This window comes from Polyodon spathula, chromosome 43, assembly GCF_017654505.1.
Source record: "Polyodon spathula isolate WHYD16114869_AA chromosome 43, ASM1765450v1, whole genome shotgun sequence".
NCBI classification, from domain to species: domain Eukaryota; kingdom Metazoa; phylum Chordata; class Actinopteri; order Acipenseriformes; family Polyodontidae; genus Polyodon; species Polyodon spathula.
This window is the reverse complement of record NC_054576.1, coordinates 2,080,690-2,099,906: the sequence shown is the minus strand read 5'-3', so window position 1 is coordinate 2,099,906 and position 19,217 is coordinate 2,080,690. Positions and strand designations below refer to the sequence as shown.

The window sequence follows — 19,217 nt, the reverse complement described above, 5'->3', positions numbered from 1 at the left end:
ATGTGTCTCTGTCTGTCTGTCTGTCTGTGCGTCTGCCTGCCTGTTTGTGTGTGTGTGTGTGTCTGTCTGCCTGTGTGTGTCTGTCTGTCTGCCTGTTTGTGTGTGTGTGTGTGTGTGTGTCTGTCTGTCTGCCCGTTTGTGTGTGTGTGTGTGTGTGTGTCTGTCTGTCTGTCTGCGTGTCTGTCTGTCTGCCTGTGTGTGTGTGTGTGTGTGTCTGTGTGTCTGTCTGTCTGTTTGTGTGTGTGTGTGTGTGTGTGTCTGTCTGTCTGTCTGCCCGTTTGTGTGTGTGTGTGTGTGTCTGTCTGTCTGTCTGCCTGTTTGTGTGTGTGTGTGTGTGTGTGTGTATGTGTGTGTCTGTCTGTCTGCCTGTTTGCGTGCGTGACTGTCTGCCTGTTTGCGTGCGACTGATCCTGCCTGCCTGCAGTGTGACATACTGTTTGCCCCTGTTGTGTGTGTGTGTGTGTGTGTGTCTGTCTGTCAGTGAGGAACGAGAGGCTGGTGCCAGTCTGTGTTTTGATTCCTCATTCAGTTTGAACTTCGCTGTTTGTGTGAGAGAGTGTTTGTGAGAAGAGTCTGTTTATCAGAGTCAAAAGTCCAGAATGTCCCTTTAATGTCGAAAACAAGTGAAAGGTGAAAGTGAGGGGGGAGAGGGGGCAAAGTTCAATATTCTGTACTAACTGAAAAAGAACAAACAGCAGCAACACTGAGGAAGAGTTATTATTGAACTTCACTGTTCGAAGAAATGCAGGAGAAGCCAGCTTGGTTTATTACAGAAACAGACTTTATTTTTCACCAGTTACAAAAAAAAAAAAAAAAAAAACATACATACATAGAAATATTTTAACATCCAAACAAGAGCGAAAGAAAAAAAAATACACAGGCAAGCACTTTAATTTAAATGAACATCGTTAATATTAGAATTCTGTTTTAAATATATTGTTTTCACCAGACAACTTCTGAAACAAACACGTCAACACTTCAGTCAGACCCTCACCCCCCCAAATCCTGCATAATTATTAGAACTTTAAACAGCAAGCCAGTAAAAAAAAAAAAAAACAACTTAAAAAAGCATTTAAAATTTTTAATTTACAATTAAATACTGCACTCAGCTAACTAAACACCCATGTGGAAGACCCCAGGTTCCTAAACTTCACCTGCACAGTGTCTCAAAACTTTCACAAAAAAAAAGTTTTGAAGCCCTCGACGCTCTCAGACTCTCCTGCACACTTCCTAGGCGAGGGAGTGTCAGTCAACAGGGGACGCGGCAGCTGATTGGTTAATTCACAGCCCCCCCCCCCCCCCCGGGAAGGGGGCGGGCACAGCGTCACTCTCCAGGGGGGTGGGCTGGGAAGCGCGGCCCGACCTAAAAGTAAGGTTTGCAAAAGTGAAGATGTGAAATAATCACTTTATTAGATAAAAAAAACACTTATTTTTTTTTTGTATTTAAAAGGCGTGATTCCTCGTTCAATAAGAGACCTGGGGGCTAGGGCTATTAAAAGAATCAGTGCTTCGCTTTGAAAGGTCCTAAAAGGTTTTTTAAGGGCAAGAATGCAATACTGTGCAACTCTCTCGGTGCGCTATGTAGACTGGATGCTTCTAGGATTCAGGGTGGAGGAGGGCAGTAGTCTTGCACGGTACCTGCTATCATTGTTCATCAGCTTCAAAACACAAAAACACAAAGAGCCCAGGAGAGACTTTCTAAGAGCGACCTGAGCTGGGCATTGTGGGATGGTGGAGGGTTGTTCGGCTGGCTCCATGAACATACAGACAGACGGACAGACAGACGGGCGGGGCAGTGTCTGTATGGCTGGCTGGCTCGGGCTGGTCAGTTCTGGCTACCAGAGCTGCGTGTCTCTGATCTCTGAGATGATGTGGCTGGCTTTCTGAAGAGCCTGAGAGAGAGAGAGAGAGAGAGAGAGTGAGAAAGAGAGGAGATACAGACACAAGACTCCTGACACACACACACACACACAGACCCCTCTCTCTCCCTCACACACAGACCCCTCTCTCTCCCTCACACACAGACCCCTCTCTCTCCCTCACACACAGACCCTTCTCTCTCCCTCACACACAGACCCCGCTCTCTCCCTCACACACAGACCCCGCTCTCTCCCTCACACACAGACCCCGCTCTCTCCCTCACACACAGACCCCGCTCTCTCCCTCACACACAGACCCCTCTCTCTCCCTCACACACAGACCCCTCTCTCTCCCTCACACACAGACCCCTCTCTCTCCCTCACACACAGACCCCTCTCTCTCCCTCACACACAGACCCCGCTCTCTCCCTCACACACAGACCCCGCTCTCTCCCTCACACACAGACCCCTCTCTCTCCCTCACACACAGACCCCGCTCTCTCCCTCACACACAGACCCCGCTCTCTCCCTCACACACAGACGCCCGGACTGACCTGCAGCATGGCGGCTGCCTCCTTGCGTTGCAGGGCCATGTCCTGGGACTCGCTCAGCAGCCCCTCCAGCTCACCCTGCTTGTACAGCTGTCCCACCAGCTCACTCTGCAGCCGCTCCTTCACAAAATTCACCAAGAAGTGCATCACAGCCTTCGGGACGCTGTGAGGAGACAGGGGGACACAGAGAGAGACACGAGAGAGAGAGACAGGAACACACAGAGAGAGACGCACAGACAGAGAGACACAGACACCCGGATAGTGAGACGCTCTCAATATCAGCTTGACAGCTTGACGCTTGACATGTCGTTTCAAACAGAAGAACGCAGTATCAAGAAGTAGAACAAATGACAAAGTAACAATAAATAAGAATAATGAGAATAATATTAATAACAATATAATGATAGCCCCACCCCCTACCTGTCCTGGATGCTCTTGCGCACGATCAGGAAATAAGAGTTGATGAGTCGCTGGATGACCTCGCAGTCCCTCTGTTCTTGTGGGATTAGCTTGCTAGACACTGCGATGGGCTGGAGAGGAGAGAGGAGACAGGACAGTGTCCCAGCATAGACACAACAGCTTTATACTCAACTATCAGTGCGTGTGTCTGTGTGTGTCTACAATTCAAATAGAAATCTCTCTCTCTCTCTCTCTCTCTCTCTCTCTCACCATGTCCAGTAGGTTCACAGCATGTCCTCTGTCCCTCTCTCTCTCTCTGGATGGACTGCTGAAAGCAGAGCTCTGTGGCGTTTCTCCCGTCCTCTCTTCCCTCCTTCCCCTCATCCTCTCCTCGCTCGCCCCTCTCATCCTCTCCTCGCTCGCTCTCTCCTCGTTCTTCCGTCGGCGCCCCCCCTCCATCTGCCAGCGAAACCAATCAGAACAGCGATACAGCTATCAATCGATACAGCAAGCAAATCATCTATCAAACCGGCTTCAAGCAATCAATACATGAGTGAATCAATAACACAGTGACTGTAAAAATGCAGAGGGTCCATTTTGGGGTACAGGCCAAAGGTTCAGTTTTAGGGTACCGTACAAGGGTTCAGTTTTGGGGTACAGTCTAAGGGGTGAGTTTTGGGGTACAGTCCAGGGGTTGAGTTTTGGGGTACAGTCCAAGGGTTCAGTTTTGGGGTACAGTCCAGGGGGTGAGTTTTGGGGTACAGTTCCTACCTGATCGCTGACGGAGGCCGAGACCAGCGCAGCATCGGTGAAGTCGGGGTGCTTGGTGTTGATGTAGGCCAGCTCAATCGATACCAGATTGTGAACCTGGAAAAGCAATCGATCGCCGATCAGACCCCTCCACCACAAACAAAACATCGACAGCAAAACACTGGGTTCCTTCAAAACCCGTTTAATTTGAAATATAAGGGTGGCGCTCTGCACAGCGGGATGACGGGACGGACGGACTGATAACCCCTCTCCACAAACGATGGTACCATTTCATTTGTGATTGGCAGTCTCTTCCTTAACAGCCCGGTCACCACCTCAACTATCGAGTCGTGAAGCTTCGGGAAGCGCTGGAGCTCCTGATGAAAAACGAGAGGAACGAAAACAGCAGGGTGAGAGAGAGAGAGAGAGCGAGGGGGGGAGAGGGAGAGGAGGGGGTGAGTAGAGAGGGGAGAGAGGAGAGAGGAGAGGAGGGAGAGGAGGAGAGAGGGGAGAGAGAAGAGAGAGAGAGAGAGGAGAGGAGAGAGAGAGAGAGGGGGGGAGAGAGAGAGAGAGAGAGAGAGAGAGAGAGAGAGAGAGAGAGAGAGGAGAGAGAGAGGGAGGGGAGAGAGGAGAGAGAGAGGGAGAGAGAGAGAAGAAGAGGACTAGCCAAAGCTCGTACTCTCTCTCTCGCTTCTGAAGGACCTCAGAGACCTTCCTCCAGCTGGGGCTCCCAGCCTCCACTCAGCACTCCTCCCGCCACTCCTCTGCTCCCTGGGAGAGAGGCTGTGTCCTCTCTGGACTACTTCGGCACAAACTAGCCTCGTGCTCCTCTCTCGAGCTCCTAGCTGAGACGCTGAGGCTGTGGTCTCTTTGACAGTGCTCTCCGACACAGAGAAACTGTCAGCCGTGTTAGGAGAGGGGGCAGCTTCAGAGATGCCACACAGATGCTCTGCGCTGGGGCCAGACTCAGCTGCTCTTGTCTGTTTGTATAGACGAATTGTGTTGAGCTTTGTTGTTTAAGTACCTTGGCGGACCTTCATTTATTTTGTCATGCCGATAAAGCCTCTTTTGAATTTGAATTTGAGTGACAGAGAAGGAGAGAGAGGATAGAAATAGAGGGAGGGAGAGAGAGAGGGAGCTGTGTTGTACCTGTGTGCTTGCAGTGCCAGCTGTGTCGTACCTGTGTGCTTGCACAGCAGTGATGTGTGATTCTCTGCAGCTCCTCGTGAACGAGCTCCACACAGCGCAGGCTCGGCTCCTCCAGGCGCTTGATCTGCCTCTTCACCAGCAACTCGAAGCAAACCTCTGGGACAAAGAGGGCCGGCCGGGGGCCCTGAGACAGTGGGAGAGAGGAAGGGACAGTGGGAGAGAGTCCAGATTGAAGGGGAGAGAGAGAGACCAGATTAGCATACGCTATGCAACAAGGAAACCTGTGAGGAGGAGAAGGGTGGGGGGGGGGTTAGGGTGCAGGGTGCAGGGTGCAGGGTGCAGGGTCTCTGTTCCTGCGTAATGCAGGGTGCACCGCAAACGCCTGCGTACTACCGCCAGTCGTGTAGGGCGTCCGGCGCGAGTTCGGTCAGTCGCCCCAGCTAGCGAGAGGCTAGCACCGCAGAGTAAGCGCAGCCTAGACGATCCGTCTAGCGAGGCTCGGGGGGGCGAGACCCCTCCTACTTTCTCCCTTCTCCTCTAGCTCCCCCTGGCTCGGGAGCCTCCTACCCTCCCCTCCTCCCCTCTCTGAGAGGAGGGGGGAGCTGAGGAGAGAGAGAGAGAGGGAGAGGGGGAGAGAGAGAGAGAGAGGGAGAGGGGTTATAGAGCAGTGGAGGGGGGGACCCCACAGAGAGAAAGAGAGAGGGGGGGGAGGGAGAGAGAGAGGGGGGAGAGGGAGAGCGACACTCAAGACTTGAAGATTCAAGGCAGCATGACTAGACTGTCCACTAGATAGTGCTGCCCACACAGAGAGAGACACAGACAGACCCACACACAGAGACAGAGAGACACACACACTCACAGCTCTGATGTCTCTATGTCCCTGGCAGTCCCCTCAATGGTGCTGCAGTACTCTCTGCTGAAGTGGGTGATGATGTGCAGCAGCGTGGCGCTGGGGTCGCTCAGAGGCTCTCCGTAGCTCTGCAGGAGGCCCTGGTACTGGGCGCTCAGCACGCTCACTCGCGTCCTCACCTCTGGCAGGCAGTCCCGGATGTGGTGCATCAAGAGACGGTTCAGGGTGCGAGAGAGCTGCTGGCCCCCACAGCGGCTAGCCAGGGTTGGGTAGTGCCGCAGCAGGAAGGCCTGCTCGTCCTGGAGGCTCTCCGTGACTGACTTCCCCGTGTTGAGGTTGCCGAGCAGCCGGAGGCCTCTGCTCGTACCTGGAGTCTCTCCTGCCCTAGATGCCTTGCTAGAGAGAGAGAGAGAGAGAGAGAGAGAGAGAGAGAGAGAGAGAGAGAGAGGAGAGAGGAGAGTTAGATAGTGAATCAGCAGGGTTACTGAGGCTAGACTGAGTCAAGCTTTTGGGCTTCACTGCCTTCATCAGTGTTATTGAAACTAAACCGAGTCAAGCAGACCAGCATTTGGGCTCTAGTGCCTTCATCAGTGTTATTGAAACTAAACTGAGTCAAGCAGACCAGCGTTTGGGCTCTAGTGTCTTCATCAGTGTTATTGAAACTAAACTGAGTCAAGCAGACCAGCATTTGGGCTCTAGTGTCTTCATCAGTGTTATTGAAACTAAACTGAGTCAAGCAGACCAGCGTTTGGGCTCTAGTGCCTTCATCAGTGTTATTGAGCTAGTGACCCCATTGACCCCAGCTGACCTGTTGATGACCCCGATGATGCCCAGTTTGACCGGGATGACTCGTCCCAGCAGCACGTCCAGCGCGTCTGTCCCGGCGTCCATCAGGTCCAGCTTAGTGATCACAGCCAGAGTGCGGCGTCCTGAGGGGGCAGACAGAGAGACGGGGGGGACACACGCGCACGTGGACAGACATGGAGACAGAGGGAGACAGACAGACAGGTTAGAAAGCACTCGACAGAGTTACAACAATCTGATAGCCCTGCACTTGCTTCGTAAGGGAGAATAATGTGACGTTAACATATTGCACACCAGCGCTTTTGAGTTACCTATATACCCAACAAAAAAACTGACATTGAAAGATCTAGCATGAAACACTGCTGTGCTGCTATTATGGCTTCCAGTAGACTCTTGCGATATCATTTTGTAGACCCTTGAATCACGTAGATGACGTGTTCCAGCACGCACACAGCACATCAGACCCTGTGTCACAGTTAAAGCTACAGCATGTTATGTTATAACACCCACAGCTCCTGCCCAAAGCTTTTGCATCACCTAGGACTGAGACCCAACAAAATAGAAACTGGATAAACGTCATTTAGTCATGCAGTCAAAGGAACTCCAAAATGATATTGCAAAAGAACACCGGTAGGCCATAACGATAGCGGTATAATGTTTTGGGTTTCGAAATGTCAATTTTTTTTTTTCAATCCGTTTTTTAGTATTTTTTTAAGTATGGGAAAAGTTAAAAAAAAAAAAAAAACTGTGTGTAACGTCCTAGCGTGTTCCTAACGTATTGAAGCGTGTCCCTAGCGTGTTGAAGTGCGCGTCTAGCGCGTTGAAGCGTGTTCCTCGTGTGTTACCGTCGGGGTCCACGTCCCGTGCCAGTTTGAGAGCTTCGGATGTGGCCAGATCGGTGTTCACTGCCGTGACGGAGAGGATGAGGGCGTTGGGGTTCGAGGTGTAGGAGAAAATCATCTCCCTGACCTGAGACTCGATATCCTCGGGCTGGTCTCCCACTGGAACCTGGGAGACACAGAGAGACTGTACTGTGACCAGCTCTATCAGTGCCAATAGCATTATCAATATCATTATCAATACCAATATCACTGTCAATACCAATACCACTGTCAATATCAATACCACTGTCAATATCAATACCAATATCAATATCATTATCAATACCACTGTCAATATCAATACCACTGTCAATATCAATACCACTGTCAATATCATTGTCAATACCACTGTCAATATCAATACCACTGTCAATATCATTATCAATACCACTGTCAATATCATTATCAATACCACAGTCAATATCAATACCAATATCAATATCATTATCAATACCACTGTCAATATCAATACCACTGTCAATATCAATATCATTATCAATACCACTGTCAATATCATTATAAATACCATTATCAATACCACTGTCAATATCATTATAAATACCATTATCAATACCACTGTCACTGGGATTCCCAATGTAAAACAGCCTGATCAGATTCACACAATCAATATCGCTGCATCCTCTCTACACACACACACACACACACACGATCGCCAGTCACTTTACTCGCAATCCTGGCTCCCACACGACCCTGCATTCCGCATCGGAGCTGGGATTCGCAATGATGGCTGCGTTACCTTGGTGATCCCTGGCAGGTCCACCAGGGTGAGGTTGAGAACCTGAGGAGAGAAGATCTTGAGGTGTATCGGCTCAGCGCTGATACCCTGAGAGAGGAGAGAGGAAACCAGGGAAGAGTCAAGCAGACCAGCGTTTGGGCTCTAGTGCCTTCATCAGTGTTACTGAAACTAAACTGAGTCAAGCAGACCAGCGTGATGCACTGCTCCGCTCACCTTGTTGGTTCCAGTGCAGCGTTCCGTCTCGCTTTCGATCTCCTGCCGAATCTCGTCGAACTCCGTGAAGATCTGAGGGGGCAGAAAAAATTCACAAAATCGACCAATCAATCAAACCAATCAATCGATAAAGCAATCAAATGAACAAACACACCACCGTGGAGTCTCAGTACCTTGTGCTTGATGTGCGCCTTGTTTTGTCAGGTCTTGAAACTTGATGTCAGTGGCACGAACTCCACTTCCTGCACACAGGGTAACTAGAGTGGAGTGGCAACTCACTGCTCGCCCGCCCCCTCTGGGTGTGTGCATCACTGCTACTCCCACCTGATCCACAGTCGGCACGGTGTCGACTGGCCCTGCTGTTAGCTTTCCCATCCTCCCACTCCGGCGGCACTACAAGTCCGGTCCCCCAACTGCAATAATCTGCGACAAACATTAGAGGCATTTTCGACACGACCGTTGTGGTCTCGTAGTACGTGGTTAGATTCGAGTAATCGGTACACTTACAAGTCTCCGCGCCCCCCAACTACTTTCTACAACTCGCCCCGTATCGCCCCCTCGTAGTGTGGTTATTGACGCTCTCTCTATTTCTTCTACGCGCCACGGACGGCAGACGCGCTTGTCTCGTCGTCGCCTTTACAACGTTTAGCTCGTTCTCGTCCGTTATCTCTACCCCGGCCCCCGCACGTATGGAATGTGTGCCGCCGCAGACGTCGCCTTTGACTTCCTCTCTAGCATTCCCTAGCCTGGTCTACTCTCTCCCCCCCCTCCACCGTCGGTCTAACCACTCTCCTAGCACACACTCATTTCCCACAAACATCTAACTAGAATATATATGTACACAACAGACCGTGGGGGGGGGGGGGAGTGAAGAGTGAGGCTGAAGGAGAGGCGCCGGACCACCTTGTAACTGTTTCGACATTTTGGTTGCCACTCGGCGCAGTGCTGGGGGCTGGGTGCGCCCGTCCTTCCAGGGCGGGGGTGGTCCGAGAGGTCGTGGCTGGCGGAGAAGGGTGACGAGACACTAACCTCCTCGTCAACACAGTTAGAGTGTCTCCTTTGTGTCGAGACACTCGGTTGTGTGTGACAGGGGGGGGGGTGGGGGAGGCGGGGGGGGGGGGGAGGGTGGGGTGGGGGGGGGGGGGGGGGGGGGGGGGGGGGGGGGGGGGGGGGGGGGGGGGGGGGGGGGGGGGGGGGGGGGGGGGGGGGGGGGGGGGGGGGGGGGGGGTGGAAATAAGTTTCCTCATACACAGCGGTTTGACCCATTCCTGGTTTCACTGTGAGACACACCTGAGCTTGTTACCTTAACACACTGGGGCTGATCAAGCTGGTAGTAAAACCTGGACTGGATGACACTGCTGTGCAACAGGAGTCTTATTGTCATCCCTGTGCACTGCAATTAAAGCTGTAGGTCTTTGTTCTTGAAAGCTGCCGCGTGTAGATCTTTGTGCGTCTCAGAGTATCCCAGCAAGTCTCACAGGATCAGACGACTCACCTGTGACCCCACAACCACAATCTGAGGCAGCTGGATCAGCTCCACCCCCACCGTCATGAAGACCTGCTGCAGCTTGTTAATGACGGGAATGAGGGCATCCATCTACACAGGGGAGAACAGGGCACAGGGCTTTATAACAGAGAGCTGCAGTGTACAGAGACACGCACTCACTGACACAGGGGAGAACAGGCAAGAGCACAGGGCTTTATAACACAGAGCTGCAGAGTACAGAGACACGCACTCACTGACACAGGGGAGAACAGGCAAGAGCACAGGGCTTTATAACACAGAGCTGCAGAGTACAGAGACACGCACTCACTGACACAGGGGAGAACAGGCAAGAGCACAGGGCTTTATAACACAGAGCTGCAGAGTACAGAGACACGCACTCACTGACACAGGGGAGAACAGGCAAGAGCACAGGGCTTTATAACACAGAGCTGCAGAGTACAGAGACACGCACTCACTGACACAGGGGAGAACAGGCAAGAGCACAGGGCTTTATAACAGAGAGCTGCAGTGTACAGAGACACGCACTCACTGACACAGGGGAGAACAGGCAAGAGCACAGGGCTTTATAAACAGAGAGTACAGAGACACGCACTCACTGACACAGGGGAGAACAGGCAAGAGCACAGGGCTTTATAACACAGAGCTGCAGAGTACAGAGACACGCACTCACTGACACAGGGGAGAACAGGCAAGAGCACAGGGCTTTATAACACAGAGCTGCAGAGTACAGAGACACGCACTCACTGACACAGGGGAGAACAGGCAAGAGCACAGGGCTTTATAACACAGAGCTGCAGTGTACAGAGACACGCACTCACTGACACAGGGGAGAACAGGCAAGAGCACAGGGCTTTATAACACAGAGCTGCAGAGTACAGAGACACGCACTCACTGACACAGGGGAGAACAGGCAAGAGCACAGGGCTTTATAACACAGAGCTGCAGTGTACAGAGACACGCACTCACTGACACAGGGGAGAACAGGCAAGAGCACAGGGCTTTATAACACAGAGCTGCAGTGTACAGAGACACGCACTCACTGACACAGGGGAGAACAGGCAAAAGCACAGGGCTTTATAACACAGAGCTGCAGTGTACAGAGACACGCACTAACTGACACAGGGGAGAACAGGCAAGAGCACAGGGCTTTATAACACAGAGCTGCAGAGTACAGAGACACGCACTCACTGACACAGGGGAGAACAGGCAAGAGCACAGGGCTTTATAACACAGAGCTGCAGAGTACAGAGACACGCACTCACTGACACAGGGGAGAACAGGCAAGAGCACAGGGCTTTATAACACAGAGCTGCAGAGTACAGAGACACGCACTCACTGACACAGGGGAGAACAGGCAAGAGCACAGGGCTTTATAACACAGAGCTGCAGAGTACAGAGACACGCACTCACTGACACAGGGGAGAACAGGCAAGAGCACAGGGCTTTATAACACAGAGCTGCAGTGTACAGAGACACGCACTCACTGACACAGGGGAGAACAGGCAAGAGCACAGGGCTTTATAACACAGAGCTGCAGAGTACAGAGACACGCACTAACTGACACAGGGGAGAACAGGCAAGAGCACAGGGCTTTATAACACAGAGCTGCAGTGTACAGAGACACGCACTCACTGACACAGGGGAGAACAGGCAAGAGCACAGGGCTTTATAACACAGAGCTGCAGTGTACAGAGACACGCACTCACTGACACAGGGGAGAACAGGCAAGAGCACAGGGCTTTATAACACAGAGCTGCAGAGTACAGAGACACGCACTCACTGACACAGGGGAGAACAGGCAAGAGCACAGGGCTTTATAACACAGAGCTGCAGAGTACAGAGACACGCACTCACTGACACAGGGGAGAACAGGCAAGAGCACAGGGCTTTATAACACAGAGCTGCAGAGTACAGAGACACGCACTCACTGACACAGGGGAGAACAGGCAAGAGCACAGGGCTTTATAACACAGAGCTGCAGAGTACAGAGACACGCACTAACTGACACAGGGGAGAACAGGCAAGAGCACAGGGCTTTATAACACAGAGCTGCAGAGTACAGAGACACGCACTAACTGACACAGGGGAGAACAGGCAAGAGCACAGGGCTTTATAACACAGAGCTGCAGAGTACAGAGACACGCACTCACTGACACAGGGGAGAACAGGCAAGAGCACAGGGCTTTATAACAGAGAGCTGCAGTGTACAGAGACACGCACTCACTGACACAGGGGAGAACAGGCAAGAGCACAGGGCTTTATAACAGAGAGCTGCAGTGTACAGAGACACGCACTCACTGACACAGGGGAGAACAGGCAAGAGCACAGGGCTTTATAACACAGAGCTGCAGAGTACAGAGACACGCACTAACTGACACAGGGGAGAACAGGCAAGAGCACAGGGCTTTATAACACAGAGCTGCAGAGTACAGAGACACGCACTCACTGACACAGGGGAGAACAGGCAAGAGCACAGGGCTTTATAACAGAGAGCTGCAGTGTACAGAGACACGCACTCACTGACACAGGGGAGAACAGGCAAGAGCACAGGGCTTTATAACACAGAGCTGCAGTGTACAGAGACACGCACTCACTGACACAGGGGAGAACAGGCAAGAGCACAGGGCTTTATAACACAGAGCTGCAGTGTACAGAGACACGCACTCACACATGCTCACACACACAGACACTGACAGGCTCCCACACACACTGACACGCAAACACACTGACACATACTCACACACTGACACAGGCTCACACACACACACACACTGACACAGGCTCACACACACACACACACACTATTGTTTGTGTTTTATTGCTCAGACTAGCACTGGCACTTTTCCGTGGAAGCAGCCAGGACAATGCACAACACACCCACTGTACAGAATTATATAACACCGTTGTGGACAGCCCCGGCGCTTCGGAGCGGAAACATCGCCGTGCATTACTGTCACCCTCCCCTAGAGACACCCCACACGACAAGCGGTGCTGTAAATCAACAAAACTCTGATACAAAAAAATAAATAAAACATTATGCAACCATTCACACACCCCGCCAATGAAACTGAAAGCCGCATTTACACGGTAATGACATCAAAGTCTAGTAAGCGAACACCACAATTACAATCTTCCACCTCAAATCAATGCAACCATCTATAATCCCTTTGCAATGTAATCGCACTATTAATTCTACAAAATCAAATGCATTTATTATTATTATTATTATTATTATTATTATTATTGCCAACATTGTCTGCAGTTTATGCATTTTTTAATTAATCTTTTTTATAGCGTAACCGCACTACTTCCCTCTCTGCGTTCTTCTTCAGAAGCAATGCACCGCTCTTTGTCGTACTAACGGGGTTTTCAGCGAAAGACCATGCAATTGCATATGAAAATTATAACAAATGATAAACCTCTGACATTTAAACAGATTTTATATATTCCCAAGACCCGCTAAGAATCTGCATCAATTCACCTTCTCGCCAAGAAACAGTCTGTTTTGCAAACCCTGCAAGCTTATTGGCTGACAGTCGTGACAGTCTGGGGGGGGAAAAAAACCCCGCCTTCTCTGTTCGTGATTGGATGCTTCACTCATCGGGCTGGCCGATTGGGGGAACCCCGCGTTTCCCTCAAGCGAGAATTTTTTCAATCGTTGATTGGCTGCAAGCTTGTGGTTTAGGGCTGTCATTGGCTTCTTGGAAAAAAAAAAAAAAAAAAAAACTGATTTTGGTTGGTTGTTTTGGTTGCGGAGCGCCCCGCCCACGACGGCGGCGCTGGATCTGATTGGTCAATAAAACACCCGGCTTGAATGGAAAGTTAATAAATTCAGTGGCTCGGAGTTTTCACTGCGAGTCTTTCTGAGGCTCTGCGGCGGGGAGGGAGGTCGTTGCCCGAGGTCTCCGCCGTGTTTGAGTCGCTCACCCCTATGTGTGTGTTTTTTTTTCCTTCTCGTTGTTGTTATATTAGCTGGGGCACGTCAAGCACTGCTGGCAAAACAGTCCAGTTTCTGTAGCTATTTATTCAATGAAGCGCCACCAGCTTCCATCAGGGCAACAGTTTCTTCAAGTTTTGGTAATTGTACATCAACACACATACATTCCCACACCTCTCTCTCAATTCAATATATATATATTATAATAATAAATATTTAATATTGTTATCGGGTGGGGGTGGGGGGGTTAACAGTCTCAACGATACCTTTGGCGAAGCGAGAAAGCCGCCGACTTAAGGGAGTGTCGCCCACGTGACTTATAATTTCATAATTAACGCTGAATTCGTTAATTGCAGTTCGAGGATTTGTCTGCACGAATCAGTGTCTTTATTTTATTGTTATTGTTATATATATATATATATAACACATTTAAGTTTTTGTTTTTGTATTTTGTGAAACACAACCGGCGAGGCCTAACACCACCCAGCAGATCCACGGAGTTTCCTGGACGCTCTCACCGATGGATCAGTACAGCATTCTGGGCAGGATTGGGGAAGGGGCCCACGGTATAGTCTTTAAAGCCAAACACATTGAGGTGCGTTCCTTGTTGTTCAATCGTTTTAATTTAGACTTGGAAGCATTTTTAAAACGTTAAAACGACATTTGTTTTTTTGTTGACATCTCGGTGTTAAGAATATATATATATGCATTTCTACTTTCTGTTGACAGCACAGTAGTTTAAAAAAATGTTTTAAGATAAACGATAAAGTTTAGTAAGATTTTCTTGCATTATAATTACCATGCACGGTACTGAAAGCTTTCTTTCTTTCTTTCTCTGCTTTTTAGACGGGAGAAACTGTCGCCCTGAAGAAAGTAGCTCTGAGAAAGCTGGAGGATGGCATCCCAAACCAGGCACTGCGAGAGATCAAAGCCCTGCAAGAGATCGAGGACAATCCATACGTGGGTCTTGTTATATTGCTGTTACACTGCTTTTTGGAGTAGACAACTAAAATGTGAATTTGTTGGATTTGATTTAGAGCAACTTTATTTTGGTTGGCGCTGTGGCACCTTCACATACAGAACCACACCACTCCCTAAAACAGTGCCACCCATAGCTAATGAACACCCCTCTAGCGCTGAATTTAGAAAGAAACTAGAGTAAACTTAAATTCTAAGTGACAAACTTTTCAAGTCTTGCTCAGCGTCTTCGATAGAAACTGAGTTTCAGTGGCAGAGCAGGAGGAACGGGTGGTAGAAGTTCAGCGTGGCCAGCTTCTGTAATGGAGAGGAGACAAGCTGTCTCTTCTCTTTAGTTTCCTCTCGGTTCCCCCCCCTGCAGGTGGTGAAGCTGAAGAACGTGTTCCCGCACGGCGCCGGCTTCGTCCTCGTCTTTGAGTTCATGCTGTCCGACCTCTCGGAGGTCATCCGCAACTCGGACCGGCCGCTCACCGAGTCCCAGGTCAAAGGGTACATGATGATGCTGCTGAAAGGCGTGGCATTCTGCCACGAGAACTCCATCATGCACCGGGTAAGATGGGGCAGGGTTCCTCACAAAGGGGCTGTATTTAGGGAGCTCAGTTTAACATCACCAGGGATGGGAGGAAGGCTCTTGTTCAATAGCAGTGTGCTCCGTCCTAGGTTTTGCTACGAGCAAGATTATCCACGGTGTCTAGCTGACAAGCTAAGGTGTGTCTCTTTGAACTCCTAGTAAAACCTGGAGTGGATCAAACCGCTATGCAAAGGGAGGTTTGTTTCCGTTCCTGATATTTATGAGATTGTGTCATACAAGTTCCTTTGTAGTTATAATTGACCCCAGGTCTGGTAACAGAGAGTATATCTGTTTTATTTTTATAGTCTTTTGTTGTGATGCAGTTGCCGTTTCTTCTCACAGGATTTGAAACCTGCCAACCTGCTGATCAGCTCCACTGGTCACTTGAAGATTGCTGATTTCGGACTGGCACGAGTGTATTCAAACGAAGAGGGACGCCTCTACAGCCACCAAGTGGCCACAAGGTAAGGGAGCAATAGGTGTGTATATGAGAGGTCTGGTAAAGGGAAGCATTGTAAAGTACAGAGAGGTCTAGTAAAGCATAAGGAATCATTGTAAAGCGCAGAGAGGTCTGGTAAAGCATAGGGAAGCATTGTAAAGCACAGAGAGGTATGATAAAGCATAGGGAAGCATTGTAAAGCACAGAGAGGTATGATAAAGCATAGGGAAGCATTGTAAAGCACAGAGAGGTCTGGTAAAGCATAGGGAAGCATTGTAAAGCACAGAGAGGTCTGGTAAAGCATAGGGAAGCATTGTAAAGCACAGCGCAATCACTCGCTAGCCACACTGCGCTACACAAACCTGTCTTGCTCTCCATTTATCATTTGAAAACGTCCCAGTTAAGCAACATTAACAGCTTTGGGGGAAAAACCATCTCCCGGAGCTGTAAACCTTTAAAGGAGCAATCCTGATTATCAGTATCCCGAATAGGAAATTTACCATAGTAAGCCCTGATCACTTTACAGGGGTTGATGGAGAAGTAGGATTTGTTTATTTTTTTGTATTATTTCTAATGGAGTTTGTTTTCCCTTCTCCAGATGGTACCGGGCCCCTGAACTCCTCTATGGAGCTCGTAAATATGATGAAGGAGTTGACCTCTGGTAAGGGAGCCGCCAGACTTCACCAAACTGTACTCGTGTATCACAGTACTGTATTCTGAGCATCAAAAGAAACGTATCGCTTATATTTGAGCATCAAAAGATAAAATTCCCTAGGTGTGATTGAAAAATGACAAACTCTTTTTCAGAGCAGGCGCTGTGACTTTTTATCGTGCTGATTAACAGTTGGCATCACGGAGATGCTGCAGAGTGATCTGTCGATCTCGGGCAGGTGTTGTGACTCTTGGTCCCCCGGTTGGTGGCCTGTCATTGACAGAGGGTGTCTGGTTATACCGTCTCGCCAGGTTTGAAATCGCTGGCTGCGAGCGCCCAAGACGGCGAGCCACAGCCCGCTGCCCCAGTCCAGCCTCCAGCACGCCGATCGCACGAAGGCGCCGCTCTCTCGACAGACGTGGCAGATTGTTTCTGTGATTTTCTTTACTGCTTTTATTCAAGCTTGCAATTCGACAGCTGAAATCGCTTCATATCCAGCGTCCAATCAACTGGCTCACTAATTAGGTGATTAAGAGCTTCAGTCACTCAAGCGTGGGCAAGGATCAACAATCGAGTGATTAGAAAGAAAAACATTTCATCAAGGTCCATCATTTATATACCTTACTTTTAATAGTGTCATAATAGTGATAAGTTTCTTTTGTAAAGCACAGAGAGGTCTGGTAAAGCATAGGGAAGCATTGTAAAGCACAGAGAGGTCTGGTAAAGCATAGGGAAGCATTGTAAAGCACAGAGAGGTCTGGTAAAGCATAGGGAAGCATTGTAAAGCACAGAGAAATATGGTAAAGCATATTAAACATGGCAAACCAGGGTAAACTTTGGTAAATGCATATAGCCAAGCAGGTTTAAAGCAGGGTGAATCCAGTTTTAGTAATGCAAACTAAACAGACTATTTTTTTTTTCCCAGCTAAAACGGTGACCTTTAATCCGTGAGTGATGTGGTCTGATGCGACACGACTGATTGCTGTGAGCGGTCGTTGACTCGCCTCCTCTTGTTTCCCTGCAGGGCGGTGGGATGCATCTTTGGGGAGCTGCTCAATAACTCTCCTCTCTTCCCCGGAGAGAACGACATTGAGCAGCTGTGCTGTGTGCTGAGAGTGCTGGGGACCCCCAATGAGAAGATCTGGCCGGTAAAAAAACATTTGACGCATTTTACAAATATCCAGTGCAGGCACATCCAGAATGAAGCTTATCTGATTAGAGCCTAGTGAAGACAGCCAGGTAGGAGGCTAGGAGAGGGATAGACGTCAAGGCAGTTATTGTCCTTCTGGTGTGTAGATCGTTTAGAATTTAAGTTCAGTTAAACTTGTGTGCAGGACTGAGTTACCCAGAAAATAACCCTAGATCAAGTGCATTGTTCCAGTGCTGTTTTTGGGGAGGGGGGGTGATGTTTTGGACAGTCTTCCTCACCCGCCTTGTAACCTGCCGGTCTCTCTCCCCACACCAGGAGATCACAGAGCTGCCAGATTACAACAAGATCACTTTCAAAGAGAACCCGCCGATTCCGCTCGAGCAGATCGTGCCTGACGCCTCCCTTCAGGCTGTGGATCTGCTCAAGAGATTCCTGGTGTACCCAGCGAGGGAGAGGAGCACAGCCAGGCAGGTCAGAGACACGCTGACACACTCTGAGAGACACGCTCAGAGGAGCACAGCCAGGCAGGTCAGAGACACGCTGACACACTCCGAGAGACACGCTCAGAGGAGCACAGCCAGGCAGGTCAGAGACACGCTGACACACTCCGAGAGACACGCTCAGAGGAGCACAGCCAGGCAGGTCAGAGACACGCTGACACACTCCGAGAGACACGCTCAGAGGAGCACAGCCAGGCAGGTCAGAGACACGCTGACACGCTCAGAGGAGCACAGCCAGGCAGGTCAGAGACACGCTGACACACTCTGAGAGACACGCTCAGAGGAGCACAGCCAGGCAGGTCAGAGACACGCTGACACACTCCGAGAGACACGCTCAGAGGAGCACAGCCAGGCAGGTCAGAGACACGCTGACACACTCCGAGAGACACGCTCAGAGGAGCACAGCCAGGCAGGTCAGAGACACGCTGACACACTCCGAGAGACACGCTCAGAGGAGCACAGCCAGGCAGGTCAGAGACACGCTGACACACTCTCACGAGAGGAGCACAGCCAGGCAGGTCAGAGACAGGACACACTCCGAGAGACACGCTCAGAGGAGCACAGCCAGGCAGGTCAGAGACACGCTCTGAGAGACACGCTCAGAGGAGCACACCCAGGCAGGTCAGAGACACGCTGACACACTCCGAGAGACACGCTCAGAGGAGCACAGCCAGGCAGGTCAGAGACACGCTGACACACTCCGAGAGACACGCTCAGAGGACACACACACACACACACACACACACACACTAAGATACAGAAAACCCATTGAGTTATTATTAATGGGTCGTTTAGCGAATGCTTTTATCCAAAGTGACTTGCAGAGACTAGACTTTAACCCCCCCCCCCTCCTTTATATCCCCAGGCCTTGCTGCACCCCTACTTCTTCACGGAGCCCTTGCCTGCCCACCACTCGGAGCTGCCCATTCTGCAGCGCGGGGGGAAGCGATCCCGGCAGAGGCTGCAGCACCCCTACGAGTTCACAGTGGACCAGCCCTTAGAGGACAGCCTGGTGGAGCCTGAGCTGATTGCAGGGCACTGCGGGGTCGTGTCCTGAAACCGCCAGAGTCGGGGGGGGGTGGGGGGAGGGGAGAGGAATAGGAGGGTTGGGAGGGAAGTGGGGCTGACTGTGTTCTGACAAACCGCACTGATGTGGGGGGGGGGGGGGGGGGGGGGGGGGGGGGGGGGGGTGATGAATCAGATATTTGGGATTTGCGGTGGGGGGGAGATGGGGAGAATGGAGGGAATGGGGGGTGTGGGGGGACATCTG

General features: G+C 50.5%; 1 protein-coding gene and 1 pseudogene across 2 annotated transcripts; one reads left to right on the top strand and one right to left on the bottom strand.

The window, feature by feature from the left end:
• Positions 1 to 476: 476 nt before the first annotated feature.
• On the bottom strand, positions 477 to 9,810 carry LOC121305484 (annotated as a pseudogene).
• Positions 9,811 to 14,049: 4,239 nt separating this feature from the next.
• cdk20 (cyclin-dependent kinase 20) lies at positions 14,050 to 19,011 on the top strand. 2 transcript variants are annotated; one of them, XM_041237146.1, is made up of 8 exons: positions 14,050 to 14,252; positions 14,504 to 14,617; positions 14,997 to 15,185; positions 15,549 to 15,670; positions 16,244 to 16,306; positions 17,322 to 17,445; positions 17,763 to 17,918; positions 18,813 to 19,011. In XM_041237146.1, exons 1-8 carry the CDS (start codon positions 14,178 to 14,180, stop codon positions 19,002 to 19,004), a joined length of 1,035 nt encoding a protein of 344 aa, XP_041093080.1. In that variant the 5' UTR covers positions 14,050 to 14,177; the 3' UTR covers positions 19,005 to 19,011. The 2 variants fall into 2 exon arrangements, with proteins under 2 accessions (XP_041093080.1, XP_041093081.1); XM_041237147.1 differs by lacking the exon at positions 16,244 to 16,306.
• Positions 19,012 to 19,217: the final 206 nt, after the last annotated feature.